The sequence below is a fragment of the Culex quinquefasciatus genome, chromosome 2 (genome assembly GCF_015732765.1).
Source record: "Culex quinquefasciatus strain JHB chromosome 2, VPISU_Cqui_1.0_pri_paternal, whole genome shotgun sequence".
NCBI classification, from domain to species: Eukaryota; Metazoa; Arthropoda; class Insecta; order Diptera; family Culicidae; genus Culex; species Culex quinquefasciatus.
Window position 1 is genome coordinate 6,419,046 of NC_051862.1, and position 17,664 is coordinate 6,436,709.

The 17,664-nt window shown below is 38.8% G+C and overlaps 1 protein-coding gene and 1 long non-coding RNA gene across 2 annotated transcripts; one reads left to right on the forward strand and one right to left on the reverse strand.

The window, feature by feature from the left end:
* Window positions 1-108: 108 nt before the first annotated feature.
* LOC6036720 (phosphatidylinositol N-acetylglucosaminyltransferase subunit A) lies at window positions 109-12,809 on the reverse strand. The gene is made up of 3 exons (XM_038251873.1): window positions 12,684-12,809; window positions 11,420-12,625; window positions 109-442 (listed from the first exon to the last, which is right to left on the reverse strand). The coding sequence occupies exons 1-3, from the start codon at window positions 12,692-12,694 to the stop codon at window positions 178-180; spliced, it is 1,482 nt and encodes a 493-aa protein (XP_038107801.1). The 5' UTR covers window positions 12,695-12,809; the 3' UTR covers window positions 109-177.
* Window positions 8,814-9,505, forward strand: LOC119766673. The gene is made up of 2 exons (XR_005277047.1): window positions 8,814-8,845; window positions 8,907-9,505. It is a non-coding gene; the product is annotated as an uncharacterized LOC119766673 (long non-coding RNA).
* Window positions 12,810-17,664: the final 4,855 nt, after the last annotated feature.

A 17,664-nucleotide genomic window follows, 5' to 3' on the forward strand; every position in this document is an offset into this window, starting at 1 on the left:
AATGCTAGCTATACACAGAAAAATATAAAACCCGTCGTTATATTACCATGTAAAAATTGTGTCTTCATTTTGTTTTGTAAAAGTTTCTTCGAATTACCGACTAGTTTGTTTTTGTTGTTTGGCTAAACTTACTCAAAATACCTCCTCCTCCGGCGTGGACGCGCCGAGCAGCGTCCGTCAGTAGTCGGCCGGATGTTTGTGGCGTTTCTTGCGGAACGACGAGGAACTTCCCGAGGGATGGTGGTGCACGTGGACGCGGACGTCGTTCAGCGATTGGCGGTTGGTGCTGCGTTGGCGGGCCGCCAAGGCGCCCTCCCAGAAGGGATTATCCAGCGGGCAGAGGTCGATGAATTTTCGCGGCACGAACCAGTCCAGGAAGCGCATCAGCAAGTGGCACAGCGAGATCACCAGCAGGAAGGGCCACACGCCGCTGCGGAGGCAACTGGAAATGTGTTTTTTTTTTTTTTTTATATAAAAAGTTAGTATTTTTAAAACGCAGTCAAAGCCAAGTTTATTTTTTTTTTGCAAAAACTGCAAATTACAGCAATTTATTGGATAGTTTTCAAAAAGACAAAAAAGCCACCGTGTCCTCCGAAAAAATAATATTTTTTACATATATAAAATGGTAGGTAGCTGTGAGGAGCTAGTATGGAGCTCGGAAGGAATGCAAAACTCCATATTGAAAAAAAAAAATGAAATTCAGAAAATCGAAAATACTTTTAATCAACAAAAAATCAAAAATGCTTTGTAAGAATCAAAAATTCAAAAAATTGAAAACCTCAAATTAGGCCGTTGCAAATATTTTTTGAAGATTATGTCCCTCGACTCTGATCAAAGTCGAGGGGGGGCAAAAAAATAAAAAAAGTTAAAAATTGAAATTACAGGCCACGGTGTCAACATTTGAATAAAAAAAGTGTTTTAAAATGTATCATACACCTGTCCAGTTGTTTTGCAATCATTGATTTCCAAAATTTCTAAGTACCGACGAAAATTTTATTTTTGCGAGAAAAAAAAGTTTTTGCGGTGCTGTACATTGTAATTTCATAAAAGTTCAAAATATTTTCAAACGAGTCCAAACATGCTAAATATGATTATCAATGCAGAAAAAGGCATTTTAGATTGTTCTCAGTTGATTAGACTTCTATTTCCATTGAAATTTTGATATTTTTTTGAAAAAATATTTTTTTGCCCCCTGATTTTTCGGACCAATTTTGAAGGGGGGGGGGGCGACATAAACTTTGAAAAATATTTGCAACGGCCTTACAAAAAAAAATTCAAAAATCAAAATTCTTTAAATTGAAAATTCTGAAATTTGAAAAAAAAAAGCTAAAATTAAATAAAATCTAATTTCAAAATTAAAGAATTCATTCATTTGAAAATTCAGCAAACCTACAGAATCGACAAAACTAATAAAAAATATAACATCAAAAAAGCGGTATTAAAAAACCAAGAATCAAAAACAAAAAAATTGATTTAAAAATTTAATTTAAAAATCCGAAATGCAAAATTCAAAAATTCAAAAATGCAAAATTCTATGAATTCAAACATTTTTTTTTCATCATAAAATAAAAAATAGAAAAAAAATTAAGCAAAAAACATAACATAAAATAATAAAAAAATCTTATAAATATATTTAAAAAACAAACATTCAAAATTTGTAAAAAATTAAAACAAGCAAAATCCAAATTCTAAAATTTTACAATTCTAAAATGCAAAAATTCAAAAAAATGATCTCTCAATTATTCAATTCGATTTTATAATCTGAAATTTAATAATCTAAAAATGCTAAAATTCAGCCATATAAAAATGTTAAACTTTTAAAGTGCAAAAACTCAAAACTCATTTTTTTTTTTAATTAAATAATCCTGAAATCTAAAAAGGCAAAAATCAAGGAATTCTCACAAAAAAAAATTCAAAAGTTTAAAAAAATCTATACATAAAAAATCCAAGTTGGCAATTTCGCAATTCGCAAAATATTTTAAAAATTAATTGAAATTCCAAAATTCTAAAAAAAATCAATTAAAAAATGCGGAAAATTAAACATTTAAAAATTCGAAAATTCTAAAAAAAGTGGAAAAATTTAGAACCATAAAAACAAAAATAAATAAAATTTTAAATTCCAAAATGCTAAAACAAAAATGCATCAATCAAGTCATTTATACATGTTAAAATAAAAAAACACTTTTTTTTAACCCTCTACTGCCCAAATTTTTTTTTCGAAAATATTTATTTTTCCCATGTTCAGGAGGTCATTTTGAGCAACTTTTGTTCTACGAAAAACTTTACTTCTCTTGTTTTATGTTTTTCTTGTTTCATTTTTAGTATTTTAATTTGCATTTATCTTGTTTAGTTTATGTTTGTTTTTGGTAGTATTTGGCCTACTCTACCACCTAATATAATTACATTTCGCCTATCTAAATTTTTCATGATTTTACAGTCACTTTTCAAATTTTTTGCATGTTTTTCACATTTTCTGCTATAGAATCGCACCATCATCATTTAAATTGCAAAAAAAAGCGTAGAGGCATAGTCTGGAACACAACAAAAAATACTGCATACTTCTTTTTACTGAAAATATAGGAAATGTTAGTAAAAAACACAGCAAAAGTTGACCCCTAAAAAAATGACATTTTTAAATCATTGGCAAAGTCACATAAAACAAGTTAAACTTCCAACCCTGAAATTTTCTAAAATTTTAAGAGTTCTTCTTTCCAATGCTTTTTTAAGATCAAAAATCGGTTGGAAAATTGTTTTTTGGCGAATTTTTAGATCGAAGCCCGTCTAAAGGCGGGGTTAGGTTGTAGAGGGTTAATTAAAAATAATGAAAAGAGCAACAAATTTAGAAAAAATATTTTTAAAAAAATTTGGAAGATCCAAAATTATAAAATTTAATAGTTTAAACAAGCTTAAAAATAAAAAAACAGGCATTCAAAAATTTCAAAAATGTAAAAATTTTAAGCTAAAAAAATCTTAGTTCTAAAATGCAAAAAATCAAAAATTCAGACCGAGATATAAAAAAATTCAAAATTCGAAAAATAGTTCTGAAATTTAAAAATGCAAAACTCAAGGAATTCTTACATACGAGAATTCAAAAGTTAAAAAACTCCATAATTAAAAAAAAATCAGAAACTAAAAAAAATTAAACTTAAAAATATACAATTCTAAAATCTTAAGATGCTAATATTTAAGAATTGAAACATTTAAAAAAATTAAGAGTGCATAAAAAGAAAGAAAAGTGCCAAAAATTTAAAACAAAGAACATTAAAAAAAAAACAATTTTATATTTAAAAACGTTACTTAATCCACCCTTAGGTGGTTGGTGCCTTCCTCTCATTCAAAGGGTAATGCTATCCAAAATAGACACGCTCATGGGAAGGTCGCATAATATATTTGGAATACGTTTTCATCAAAATATCTGAGATCTGGCCTCCAAAAAGTGTTTAAATAACACTTAAGTGCTTTTAACTTTTGATAGGGTTGTCAGATCTTCAATGTATTGGTCGCGTTGGAAAGGTCTTTTAAATACCTTTCTAAAAATTTATAACATGTCGGGGTTTCTTACAAAAACCACCCTTTTTTACAATCTTCCGAACTTTTGTTAAAATCGTTTTTTTAGCATAACTTTTGAAGTACTTAACTAAACTCCATAATTTTTAATAGCGACTTATGGGACCCCAAAACGGATCGAATGACGCCAAAACGGACAAAATCGGTTCACCCAATGTCGAGATAATCGAGTGACAATTTTTTGATCAACATCCCACCACACACACAGACATTTGCTCAGAATTCGATTCTGAGTCGATAGGTATACATGAAGGTGGGTCTAGGAGGTCTAATTGAGAAGTTCAGTTTTCGAGTGATTTTATAGCCTTTCCTCAGTAAGGTGACGAAGGCAAAACCTGTCAATTTATTTTGTTTTGCGTTAAAATAAAAAAATGATCATAAATGGTTTTAAATCCTGTTTTTTTACCGTTGTACATGAAAATTTATATAGGGTTTTAGTTCCTTACTGTCAAATGGTCCCGCTTTGAGTTGCGGCTATCAGTGCGGAACTAGCCCTCAAACGAATGTACCATTTGTTTACATTTTGACATTGGCCCAATTACAATATTTTGCTAGATTTTTCCAGAAGGGTGCTGTGTCCTATCCCTCGCCTAGACCAGACCAAAATCCACGATAAAGCAAATCTTTCAGACCAACACTGTCAGATCAAAGAGTAAAAAGTAAACAATCTTGGTCTTTGATGAAGGTGCACACAAATAAAAAAGTATTTTCTTAAGAAAAGAAAATTTTAAAAAGAACTTAATTTTTAAAGTTCAATGACTGGATTTGGGCTGCAAAATTCAATGTACGCCAGAAAATGATTAAACAGTGTGGCGTCCTGTACACCGACAATTAAATAAGCAGTTAAGAGCCTTATTCGTCCACTTTAATTTTTGATCGCGTTTCCGGTTTACACCTGAACAATCTTGAAATTATTTATGCGGATTTGTGATTTTTCTCGTTCAATCATTCCCTTGGATTTTTCTGAGTACAATGACCCATTGCACGACCGCAAAGTATATAAAATTGATTTTTAAATCAATTTAAAAACAAATAACTACGCAGCCCTTATTGACAGAAAATGTCCTAATTGACAGCTCGTTCCAAGGGGACCATGATTGATCCATCGAAAAAAAATTGTCTTGTCAATTTATTATTGTTTTTATATCGACACTAACGTCATGTCTCCGATTTTTTCCTTTAAGGACGACATTGGAAAGAAACGACGACTGTTAGTATCCAACTGATCCACGAAGCGAAAAAAAAATTGATCAGAAATGGTTTTTAATCCTGTTTTTTTTTTACCGTTGTACATGACAATTGAAATAGGGTTTTAGTACCTTACTGTCAATTGGTCCCGCTTTGAGTGTGTTAGTATTTTTTCGATAGAAATCCTCATGTTGATGACACCGTGCTCTTTGCAAAACAAACAGCTGTCATTAAAAAAAACTCTCAGTTTATTTTTAAACCTGCTGTTGACTCAATGCCACGATAATTTTTAAGTTAGTTTGAAATGCTGACACAAACAAAACTGTGTTAAAACAAACGAAATTACAAATTATTTTATTAGAATTATAAAAAAAACTCAGTAGGCGGTCTTCATCGTTTGAATGGGAATTAAATTTTGAAGTTTTGGAGAAAGTCACTTTTTATTTTACGAAATTGGGTATATCTCTGCTTATATTGAACCAAAATAGATTTTTTCATGGAAATTGTTCAGAAAACTGTTCTCTACGATGTGATTGATTTGAAAATATTTAAAAATGTCATGGTGTAATATGACAGAAGATTGAAAAAATAATTTTGGGAACCTTTTGGGTAATAAAACAACAAATTACAATAAATAGCTTTTTAATAAAATACTCTTAGTTTAGCAATGTCTAAGCTTGAAATATTTCGCCGGACCCCGCAAAATGTCGGGAAAGAGCCCTTCTTTCATGGTGCCAAATATCAGACTAAGGCTTTCTAGGTCCAGTGAAAAAAATATAATTTAACCCAAAAATGACGAACTCATCGTCACAGTGTCCTGATGCAAACAATGATCGAGCTGTTACTGTCACAGCCCTGCGAGGTATATTGGCTGACATATCGGGTAGTCAGTCGAAAAACCCAGCTAGAAGTCGCCTGACATTTTTTTTGCTAGAAATAGATAGGAAATCTGATGCAAACAAACGTCTAGCTGCCATGTAAACATACTTTGAATGTGTTGGTAAATTTCTGACTAGAAAGTCTTTTTGCCGAAATTTAATATTAGAGAACCTGGAGCTTATTAAAGAACGGACATCTCTTTCCAAAAGTACCAATCGAAGCACGAGAACTGTCAAACGGAGGTACCAATCGAGCACAAGACAATGGATCTTGCTCGATTGGTACCTCCGTTTGACAGTTCTCGTGCTTCGATTGTTACTTTTGGTTTGAGATGTCCGTTATCTAATAAACTCCAGGTTCTCTAGTCAATATGATGTTGTCAACCATTACTCAAAACTGAGTAAAGCCCGACCTACTCAGATAACTGTGCAGTGAGCACGCAATCTGGCTTTCATCGACTTCGAGCCCTACGTCGAGATGGATCACGAACGGTCATAAACGTCAATTGACAGGGCAAAGGAAAAAATGACTTAGCTGTCAAGTTTTCGTTGATCTTGGACTTTGTAGAATCAACAACTTTCCTTGGTGTGACTTGCGTCAGAAAACTAAAATTTTCCAAGATTGCCGGAGCAGAAACGGAAAATAGTAATTCAGGTGGAAATGGTTAAACGTGTCTTGTTAAAACTGTTAGGTGGCAACCGCGAGCAGCTTGGTGGCAACCGCTAACAACTGCATGACAACGATCATAGGACACCGGCAAGGTGTCACCAGAAATAATTTTCATTCCATCCTCAAACCTGTTTCGATAAAGACCGTTTTATTAAAGCTCCGCCTTTTAGGTTATGAGCCCAGGTCACGTTTTGCACTGAAGAAGTTTTCTCAAGAAATTCCGAAGATGGCTGAGGAGAAAATCTGGCTGCTAAACGGGACGAACTATGGAAATTGGAAATTCCGGATGGAGGTCCTGCTCGAGGACAAGGGCCTGCTGGACTGTGTTAGGGCGCCCTTGGACCTGGCGGGACTGGCGGAGTTGGAATCGGACTCGGCGAACGATAAGCAGAGGAAGCGAGCGTTGCGGGCGGAACGGGTGGCCAAGAATCGAAGCTGCCGGAATCTGCTGGTTAACCGGATTGCCGAGGACCAGCTCGACCACGTGAAGGACGCGCGGTCGGCCAAGGAGACCTGGGACGCGCTGCGCGACGTGTTCGAACACGTCGGAATCGCTGGAAAGCTCTTCTTGAAGAAGCAGTTCCAGGAGTTAAGGCTGGTGGAGGGCGGCGATGTTCCGGCTTTCCTGCTCCAGTTTGAGAAGCTGCTACGTGAGTTGAAGGCGGCCGGGGTCAAGCTGGAGAAGGAGGATATTGTGTGCCAGTTGCTGTTGGCCCTGCCGAGATCGTTCGACGCGCTGATCACGGCGGTTGAGACGATCGAGCCAAAGGACTTGACGCTCGAGTACGTCAAGAAAAGGGTCCTGGACGAGCAGGTCAAGCGGAACGCGCAAGCTGCCCCGCAGGATCCAGAAGATGGAGGATTGGGTGAGTCTGTGTTCGTGGGAAAGAGACGGGAAATCAGGTGTTTCGGCTGCGGCCGGCCCGGTCACAAGCGAGCAGACTGCCCCGATGGACGATCGGACGAAAGGGAGCCAGAATTCAAGTCCGGCAGGTTTGCGCGAAACCCGAGAAGCGGAGCCAATGTGACGACCGAAAACGAGATCGCGTTTGGTGTTGCTACGGACAACGCTGGTGTTTTTTCGGCGTCGCCTGCTGCGATGAACGGACGAATCGAGTGGTACCTGGATTCCGGAGCAACGGCTCACATGGTGCGAGACAAGTCGCTCTTTGCGGAGCTGCGACCATTGGATCGGAACGTGCGGATTGCTGTGGCCAAATCTGGCCAATCGCTGGTTGCAGAGTCGGCCGGTACCGTGCGGCTGAAGATGCTACTGAACGGGAAGTGGCTACATGCAGTAGTCAACGACGTGCTGTACGTGCCGGAGTTGCAGTGCAATCTGTTCTCGGTGCGGCGGCTCGAGGACATCGGCATGGAGGTGAAGATCGCCGGAGGCGTCGTTTCCATCGAAAAAGGTGGACGCGTGGTGTGCCACGGTCGGCGATCTGGCCAATTGTACGCGCTGGATGTTTATCGGAACGACGGAGCTGGTGGCACACGTGCTACTGCGATGGCTTCCAAGAACGACGATTACGAGTTGTGGCATCGTCGGTTTGGCCACCTTGAGGAGGCGAACATGAGAAACCTCTGGAGGGACGAAATGGTGGAGAGCTTTCCCAAGATCAAGAACTGGCCAAAGCGATGCACGTGCGGGGTGAGTCTAGCAGCGAAGCAGACGAGAACCGTGATAAGGAAGTCGGACGGTAAACGCGACATGGTGTTTGAAGAGCGCCGACAAGATCAACCGAAAACAGTGGGGGCACCTAACCGGCCTGTGGTGCGGATGATCCGAGAAGAGAAACCTGCTGTGATTGAGCCGGTTGAAGAGGAGCCTGTTGCTGCTGTTCCAGATGGCGAGAGTGTCGTGGAGCTCATCGCTGGACCATCAGGGCTACAACACGTCGTTGCAGAGCTGACGGAAGACCAGGACGCGGCCGTGGAGGATTCGTCTGAACGACAGCCGGTCGTTGCTGAGCTGACGGATGACGAGGGCGAGGAGGAACATTCCGGCGCGCTCCCTTCGCAACCAGAACATGACCACTGCCCAGCAGAAGGGTCCACGAGGCGCAGCGAACGGGAGCGCAGAATCCCGGATTCCACCGAGGACGTCTTGATTGTCTGCGCACGGAACACTGAGGCAGTCGTGAAGAACCTGGCGTCGACGATTGAAGTTTTGAAGAGGAGTAATGACTTGAAGAACCTTTCGAAGAATGGCATCAACAGTGAGTTGGAGTCAAGCGGGGCGAGGTCTACAACGTGGACCGGCAGCCAATCAAGAAGGCGATCCATGTACCGACGAGCACGCGGACAGTTCGAAGCGCTCTGGACCAAGCTCGGACTCCGCGATTGAGCGGGGGTGTTAGGTGGCAACCGCGAGCAGCTTGGTGGCAACCGCTAACAACTGCATGACAACGATCATAGGACACCGGCAAGGTGTCACCAGAAATAATTTTCATTCCATCCTCAAACCTGTTTCGATAAAGACCGTTTTATTAAAGCTCCGCCTTTTAAAAACCTGCATGAGCATTTATCGGAAATAAAGGTAGATATTTTTTTCATTACGTATAAGGTTATTTTATTTATTTCGGGTTTTTCCACAGCAGTCATCTCCGAGCTGTTCGGCGCCACAACCCACCCTCGGAAAGTCTCGGAATCTAAGCTAAATCCGGCGCTGCGGTTTTGAAGATCAGCCAAGTTATCTGCAGGTGCCGAGCAAATGCTGCGGACTGTGGATTTGCAGATTTGCGCGAGACGTTTATGTACAGCATCACCGTGCATTCAGTTCTTGTGCAATAATCAGGGCTACGATTTCGCCAAAATGACGAAGACGACTCCTCTGGAACTTATTAATCGCGGACTCGAAACGGAATCGACTAAGTTTATTCACGCTTATCTCGGAACTTACGGAAGCGCAGAACGAAGATGTCCGGGCGTATGCCGCAACGTCACCGTCAGTCCCAATACCGTATCGGCCATACCACCGAGCACTCACTGTCTCTCTCTGGTATTCACCCCAATCCTGTTTGCGAATAATTCATTAAGATACGACGCTCTCCATCTAGGTCCTCGACAGAGTAGACTAATGAAATGAAAGTCCAGCGGAAAGTGTTAATTATAATAGTTCTAAATTGGAAGCCCTACAGGCTCTCAAATGTATCGTTGAATGTTGTTACACTAATAAATGCAAAAAGTCCTTGTTTGATTCTTATTTCTTTGATTCCTCCTAATTCAAATATCTGTGATCAGATCCTGTTAAATAATATCATCAATTAATTAGTGCTCATAACGTTTGATAAGATTGTTTCTTCATCATTCTCGTCAAAATATCAGACATCCGGCTTCAAAATATGTAGTGTATAATGAGCACTTAAGTACGTATAACTTTTGATAGGGTTGTCAGAACATCAATCTTTTAGACGCGTTGGAAAGGTGTTTCGATTACGCATCCGACAACGGGTCACATGATAGATCCGGACATCATTTTCGTCAAAATATCTGAGATCCGGCCTAGAAAAAGAAGGATGAAAAGTACTTAAGTGCTTATAACTTTTGATAGGGTTGTCAGATCTTCAACTTTTTGGACGCGTTGGAAAGGTCTTTTGATTACGCATCCGACGACGGGTCACATGATAGATCCGGACATCATTTTCATCAAAATATCTGAGATCCGGCATCAAAAATATGTATGAAAAACACTTAAGTGCTTATAACTTTTGATAGGGTTGTCAGATCTTCAACTTTTTGGACGCGTTGGAAAGGTCTTTTGATTACGCATCCGACGACGGGTCACATGATAGATCCGGACATCATTTTCATCAAAATATCTGAGATCCGGCATCAAAAATATGTATGAAAAACACTTAAGTGCTTATAACTTTTGATAGGGTTGTCAGATCATCAATCTTTTAGACGCGTTGGAAAGGTCTTTCGATTACGCATCCGACGACGGGTCACATGATAGATCCGGACATCATTTTCATCAAAATATCTGAGATCCGGCATCAAAAATATGTATGAAAAACACTTAAGTGCTTATAACTTTTGATAGGGTTGTCAGATCATCAATCTTTTAGACGCGTTGGAAAGGTCTTTTGATTACGCATCCGACAACGGGTCACATGATAGATCCGGACATCATTTTCGTCAAAATATCTGAGATCCGGCCTAGAAAAAGAAGGATGAAAAGTACTTAAGTGCTTATAACTTTTGATAGGGTTGTCAGATCTTCAACTTTTTGGACGCGTTGGAAAGGTCTTTTGATTACCTATCCAACGATGGGTCGCATGATAGATCCGGACAACGTTTTCATCAAAATATATGAGATCCGGCCTAGAAAAAGCGGGTAAATAACACTTAATTGCCAATAACTTTTGCTAGGGTTGTCAGATCTTCTATGTTTTGGGCTCGTTGGAAAGGTCTTTTCAATACCTTTCTAAAAATGTATAACAAGACGGGGTTTCTTACAAAAACCACCCTTTTTACAATCTTTCGAAGTTTAGCTAAAATCGTTTTTTAAGCATAACTTTTGAAGTACTTTTCTAAACTTCATAATATTAACTAGGGTCTTGTGGGACCCCAAGACGGATCGAATGAGACCAAAACGGTCCAAATCGGTTCAGCCAGTCCGGAGATAATCGAGTGCACATTTTTTGGGTGCACGGACTCACATCCAGACACACACACAGACATTTGTTCAGAATTTGTTTCTGAGTCGATAGGTATACGTGAAGGTAGGTCTACGAGGTCGAATAAAGAAGTTCATTTTTCGAGTGATTTTATAGCCTTTCCTCATTGAGGTGAGGAAGGCAAAATCAGAAAATTTTAAAATCTGTCAATTTTGTGGGCATTTTAGGGCATGATCTCCTAGCTGTACTGAGCCCGAATCCAAAATATGAGCTTGATTGGTAGCGAAAGGACCTGGCGCATTGACTTTGAAGTTTAGCCTTTTTTATAAAATATTTTAATAGCCTGTTTATATTGAATATACATATTTTTGTATGAGTCAAATGTTCAATTGAGATTTTTTAACTGAGATCAAATAAAAATTAAATAAAATCCTTGCTTTTCATTGTTATTTTTTAGTTCACTCAGAATCTGAATGGAATTCCATACTCACTTGACCATCATCTGCCCCAGCGGCGATTCCTTCTCGAGCATCACCTTCCGGTACACCTTCTCCGTCCTTGCCGTCACGTTATCCCAGTTGTACAAATGCGCCACAATGTTGTTCCGCTCGAATGGACACATCACAAGCTGCTCCCTGCTGGCCAACAACCCACCCAAATCCCCGTTCAAATAAATGCTTCCGATTTGCTTCTTTTCCGCCTCCCTCCGGATGGCCGTCATCAGCCCTCGATAGACGGAATCGACCGTGGGTTCCGTTAGGATGATTAGATTTTCTGGCAGCACTTCGGGAATTCCACCGACGCGGGTCGACACCACCTGCAGCCCACAGGAAGCGGCTTCTACGATGGCCATGCAGTACGCTTCGGTGAGCGACGTGTTGAGGAAGATGTGGCCCTGGGTGAGAACGTCCCGCACCTGGGAATGTTCCAGCCCGCCCAGCATCGTGACGCGGTCCTGCATGTTGTTTTTCTCGCGGATCTCTTCCAACAGGGCACGCTTCGGACCGTCGCCACCGATGATGAAATGCACATTGGGTTGATTTTTGAGTTTTGGCAGTATTCCAGCGAGGAGATCGACCCCCTTCCGGTAGACCAACCGAGACACCACGATCACGTTGATGCGATCCGGATCGGAAGGCCGCTGGCACGGGTTGGGGGTAAAGTGAGCAGTGTCTACGGCGTTCGGAATGACCGACACCTTGTCCCGGTGGACTTTGGCCCGCAGGACGGTGTTTTCCTTGCCCGTGTGCGACACACAAATGCAATGGTTACAGTTGGAGAGGGAAATCTCCAGGAACTTGTTCGTGACGACAGCCGACAGGTCCGCAAAGCCAAACAAACTGTGATCGGTGAAGACCGACCTCAAGCCCAGCAGCTGACCAACGTTCATGGCCTCGTGCGCTAACGTGCTGAACGCCGAGTGACCGTGCACGATTTCGATCCGCTCCCGGAGCAAAATGTACCGCAACAGAGGAACGTTACAGATCATCGTGGGAAGGATGACCTGGTTGTAAAACACCTTAATCGGAATGTAGTACACCTTCAGCCCGTTCGTCATGTACCGGACGCCCTTCCGGTCGCCGTACGAGTGCGTCAGAATGACCACCTTGTGGCCCCGGGACAGCAGGCACTGGGACAGATTGAAGATGTGCTCCTCAACTCCGCCCATGTTTGGGTAAAAAAAATCCGACGCAATGCTGGTGAAAGCAAATTTGAATTAAAATCAGTCCTTCACTGCAATCTACCAATACTTGCCATATTCTCATCTTTGGTGTGACCTACTACTGATTTGGGGTTAATTACAGCATCGTTAAACCTGTTGAAGCACCGGTAAACGAAAATCCGAACGAAAAAACTGGTCCGCTGAAAGAAACCTGAAATCGACTTTGACATTTCAGCTGATGCAATCATAACAAAGTAGCACGCAGCCGTTTTAGTGCGAGAGCTGGTTGCAACGGCTGCGTCAGAGGGAAATATTCCCACATTGGATGATGGCGAGTTGTGGCGAGAAGGAAATTTAAACTTTTTTTTTGATGATCCCAAAAAAATTAAACTTAACTTAACCATTTCAGTCATGAATTAAAAAAAAATTATGTTAATGATAAGAAAATGATTCTTATAACCATACGGAAATTATTCGCTGGCTTTGGAAATTTTGATTTTTTGGGTCCCAATCAGGTTTGAAGGGTTATTCAATCGAAGCTGATCGGTAGTTTGTACTACACGACTCCACCCACTCACATAAAAAAAATTAGATGTAAGAATAATTTATTTTTACTTTTTAAAAGCGTTTTAAGAATGATGGAAATCCAGCAGTTTATTTTAGCTAAACTGAGAGGCTCTCACACAATTCAAACACAATTCTGTTGCTAAATTATCTGTGCAGTTTAGTTCTGCTTTCACACGAAATTAAACACATCTAGAGTTTATTTTAGAAGGTCCAATAAACAAAATTTTATTTATTTATTTTTTTGCATTTTGTGTGTTCTGATTCAGGGGTATTTAAAAACACCCAAACAAATAAAATTAAGCTTATTCTTTTTGCAACATTATTTAAGCAGTAAGTAAAAATCGGCTAATTGGATAGAATTTGAACCAACGCCAGTCAAAGACACGTGCCTTTCCCCTAGAATTCGTTTTTAGCGACCCAATCAAGATTTTTAAGCGAAGATGGCGTTACGAATGGTGCACGCCCGAAATGTCAAAATCGCGCAGTGGTACCAACATTACAAAAAGAAGTGTGCCATGGCATGACAGCCACAGCTTTCTTCTAATGTTGGTACCACTGCGCAATTTTGACATTTCGGGCGTGCACCATTCGTAACGCCATCTTCGCTTAAAAATCTGGATAAATTTGAGAATACTATTTCTGAATGAGGGACTGTGATATAGGAACATTAAAACACTGTTCGGTATTTTTGAATATCAATAATTTATTTACTTTTTATTGCATTTCAAAAATTATGTATGCTTATCAGTTTTAAAATATTTTTTGTTTGCTTTCCTTAACTTTTACTAATGAATCCGAGTGTAAATTTCATAAGAAAGGAAAAATAATACAATAAAATAATGTAAATATATAAAACTAAATAAAGGCGTTCTAATAGCAATACATAATATGATTTTGTCTGTTGTTTTTTTTCTTGAATCTAATATAATGAGTATATATGAATGGAATCCAATGTCATCTATACTTCTGTAATTAATTCGCCTGCACATTCCCTTTATCCTTTAGTCATGAGTGTGTGTGTGTTTGTTTTTTTTTGTTGTCCTGGAATACATACATTTACTTGTTTTTTTTTTGTTGTTTTAATTGTTGTATATGGGTCATTCCATCTCAACTGTGCACGAAAAAGTGCAAATTTGAAAATTACCCTCTCCGATCCTGCTCAAATTTGGCAGAGCTGTTGATACTATCAAAACATGCAAGAATCCCGAATTTCAACCAAATCGGACCACCCCCTCCATTTTTGTACCTCCCCAAAAAATCGACTTTTCGGCAATTTTTGACCAAACCTCCTAGTTTCAAACGACGATAACTCAGGAACCACAAATCTTAGAGGGTCGGTCTTAGACTCAATTTTGAAGGAAATTGGACGTAGAATCCATTTCCGTGATCAGATTATTGATTAATTTATTATTTCTACCTGTATTGCGCAATTGAAAACTTTAAATGGCCGTATCTCAAAACACCCCAACTTATTTTTTTTATTTGACCTCACCATCGTGTTCCCCGGCCAATTTTACATAAGAATCACTTATCGACAGAAATGAATATGTTTCGTTCCAGAGATATCGAATTTTAAAGTTTTGTGTTTTCGAGATTACCTACATCAGCTTCATTCGCCGCATCTGCTAGAAGCACACAGGCGGGCTGATCAATAACTGCTACCTGGTGTTCTGGGAAATGATTAATTTAATTTATATTTTTATGATTTTACGCAAATATTTATTCAAATGGCTAATAGGGGAAATTCTCGTATGTTTGGCAGGTTAAGTCATAGTTTCGTCCAATTTGCTCATTTTCACTATTTAAACAACAAATTTTGCAAAACTTTTGATAGACACTTGCTTGTTCACTTCTTATTGAGCTATTTATCACTCGATTTCAGTTGAAAACGCTTTTAATCAGCTGTAATTGAATGCCAAAGCGCTGATATGGCAACATTGGAGGAACGCTGGAATTAGATGCTGTTCCCTTACCTTGATCAATCTATTTTTGTGAAAGGAATATTTATTGGGTTTTTTTGAATGCACCGTTTTTTACATGTTGCTAACCGTTTTAGAGTACCTCCGAGGCCATGAATAGGGCCTTTATCATGGGCGGTAGCAAAATAGTGCCATTCAGCAAAAACCCCAAAACCTGCTTTATTGTTATTATTATTATAGTTTATTATTGACACTTTACCATAATTTGGCAAATCCGATTTATGGGTTAAAAGATTGATTATATTAAATCAATTTTTATATTGTGAGCCTATTTGATTAAAAGATGATTTTGGCCAAGGTACACTTAATTAAAAAAAATCCTTATACGTGTGGACAGCAGCCGTACTGTGTTCCAAGAATCCAAGAATGATAGAAGAAAAAAAAAACACTGTGGTTCGGACGGTGTCGAAATCATCGCAACTAAATTTGGGGAATTAGCCGCTTTGCAGCAGATCAAACTTTGTGATTTTCTAATATTTTTCAGTTTTATACTTTCCAGAAATCCTTTTCCTACTCCTTGTGATCGTCCTTCACTAGAGTACAACGTATCAACAAATTTCATTCATTTTAATTCATATTTTTTACTCAATAATGTATCGTGCACTTATTGTTCAGTGTTACTAACAAGATTAATTGCATTTTCCTGCTCGCTCGGTCGGAATCCAATTCTGCCCTTTACTGTGTGTCGTTATTGCTCTGTCCTGTGGGTTAGCACAGAAATTCACTTCATTAATTTTTTTTAGCAGATACACATTCGCGATTTAACTCCAGTTTCCTACAGTGTTATACAGTTAATTTTTGCCCAATTTGATAAATAATTTATGATAAAATATTATTTCAATAAATGACCAGGTAGCAGTTATTGATCAGCCCGCCTGTGTGCTTCTAGCAGATGCGGCGAATGAAGCTGATGTAGGTAATCTCGAAAACACAAAACTTTAAAATTCGATATCTCTGGAACGAAACATATTCATTTCTGTCGATAAGTGATTCTTATGTAAAATTGGCCGGGAAACACGATGGTGAGGTCAAATAAAAAAAATAAGTTGGGGTGTTTTGAGATACGGCCATTTAAAGTTTTCAATTGCGCAATACAGGTAGAAATAATAAATTAATCAATAATTTGATCACGGAAATGGATTCTACGTCCAATTTCCTTCAAAATTGAGTATAAGACCGACCCTCTAAGATTTGTGGTTCCTGAGTTATCGTCGTTTGAAACTAGGAGGTTTGGTCAAAAATCGCCAAAAAGTCGATTTTTTGGGGAGGTACAAAAATGGAGGGGGTGGTCCGATTTGGATGAAATTCGGGATTCTTGCATGTTTTGATAGCCTCAACAGCTCTGCCAAATTTGAGCAGGATCGGAGAGGGTAATTTTCAAATGATGTTCCGCTTCAGATGGAATGACCCATATACTTTTTAGATTAAGTAATTTTAATCAAACAATTTCACCACGTTTCTCATGCAGCTCTTTACGTGCACCTCCGGGAAAAGCTTTTAGCCCTCCCGGTTGCGCTCTTCACCATATTTTGACATACTTCGCTTTTCTAACCACTGTTTTTTGCACGTTCCTGTTTTTTGTCCTCTATCGATAGAATATTTTTTTGTTTTGCTTGTTTTTTCATAATAATATAATTTCGAATAATCGTAATAATTACTTCAGAATACCCAGTGTGTGTGTCTGTGTCTGCGGCGTGTCTTAGTTGATTTTTTTGTTTGATGTTTACTTAAATTTCGCTTCCCCTCTTCCGGTTCCGTGTCTGTGTGAGCATCCCCATGTGATCAATGGCGGTGTTTTGTAAATCTACGCGCTAAACATAAACGAATTTATCACTGCTAACGGCCACTTTTTTTTTGTCTGTCTGTCTGTCGCAGAATTGGTTTGGTAGAGACTAAATTATCAACTAACTGCTCGCGACTCATGCTGCTGCCTTTTTTTTTTTTGATTCAGCAAAAGCACAACAATCGTGTCTTTTTTCGATTCCGAATTAGATCAGTTTTGCGGGGATTTTTTTTTTTTTGCTGTTTGTTGTTCCAAAACGCGCCGCTACTTGTAATTGAATTAGTGCGTGCCGCATGGCAAATGTGAATGTGTAGAGGAAAAACAAGGCAGTTCCGATTGAGAAAAAATCTCCTTTGATAAATTTGATAAACGTTTAACCTTGTTAGAGTTCTAATCGTTCTCTTTGCACAGTAAAACATAGTAAAAAATACAGCGAGTTGAAAATTTGAAGCTGTAAATTTACCTCTTTAGTTGTAGTTTTATGTGAAATTAGATAGAAAAGACCAACATTTCACATCATTGATGTAATTTTACAATGTTCCTAATGTAAAATTACATAATCTATCTGTCAGATTGCGTTTCATAAACATTGTTTAATTTACATCAGATACCGGTGAAGTTTTCATCTTTTTCAATGTAATTCAATGCTTCTACAAAAATAAGTAGGTAAAATTATATACCATAACATGTAAATTTACACATTTAAATTTTCAACTCGCCGTATTTTAACTGCTTTTAAACTGT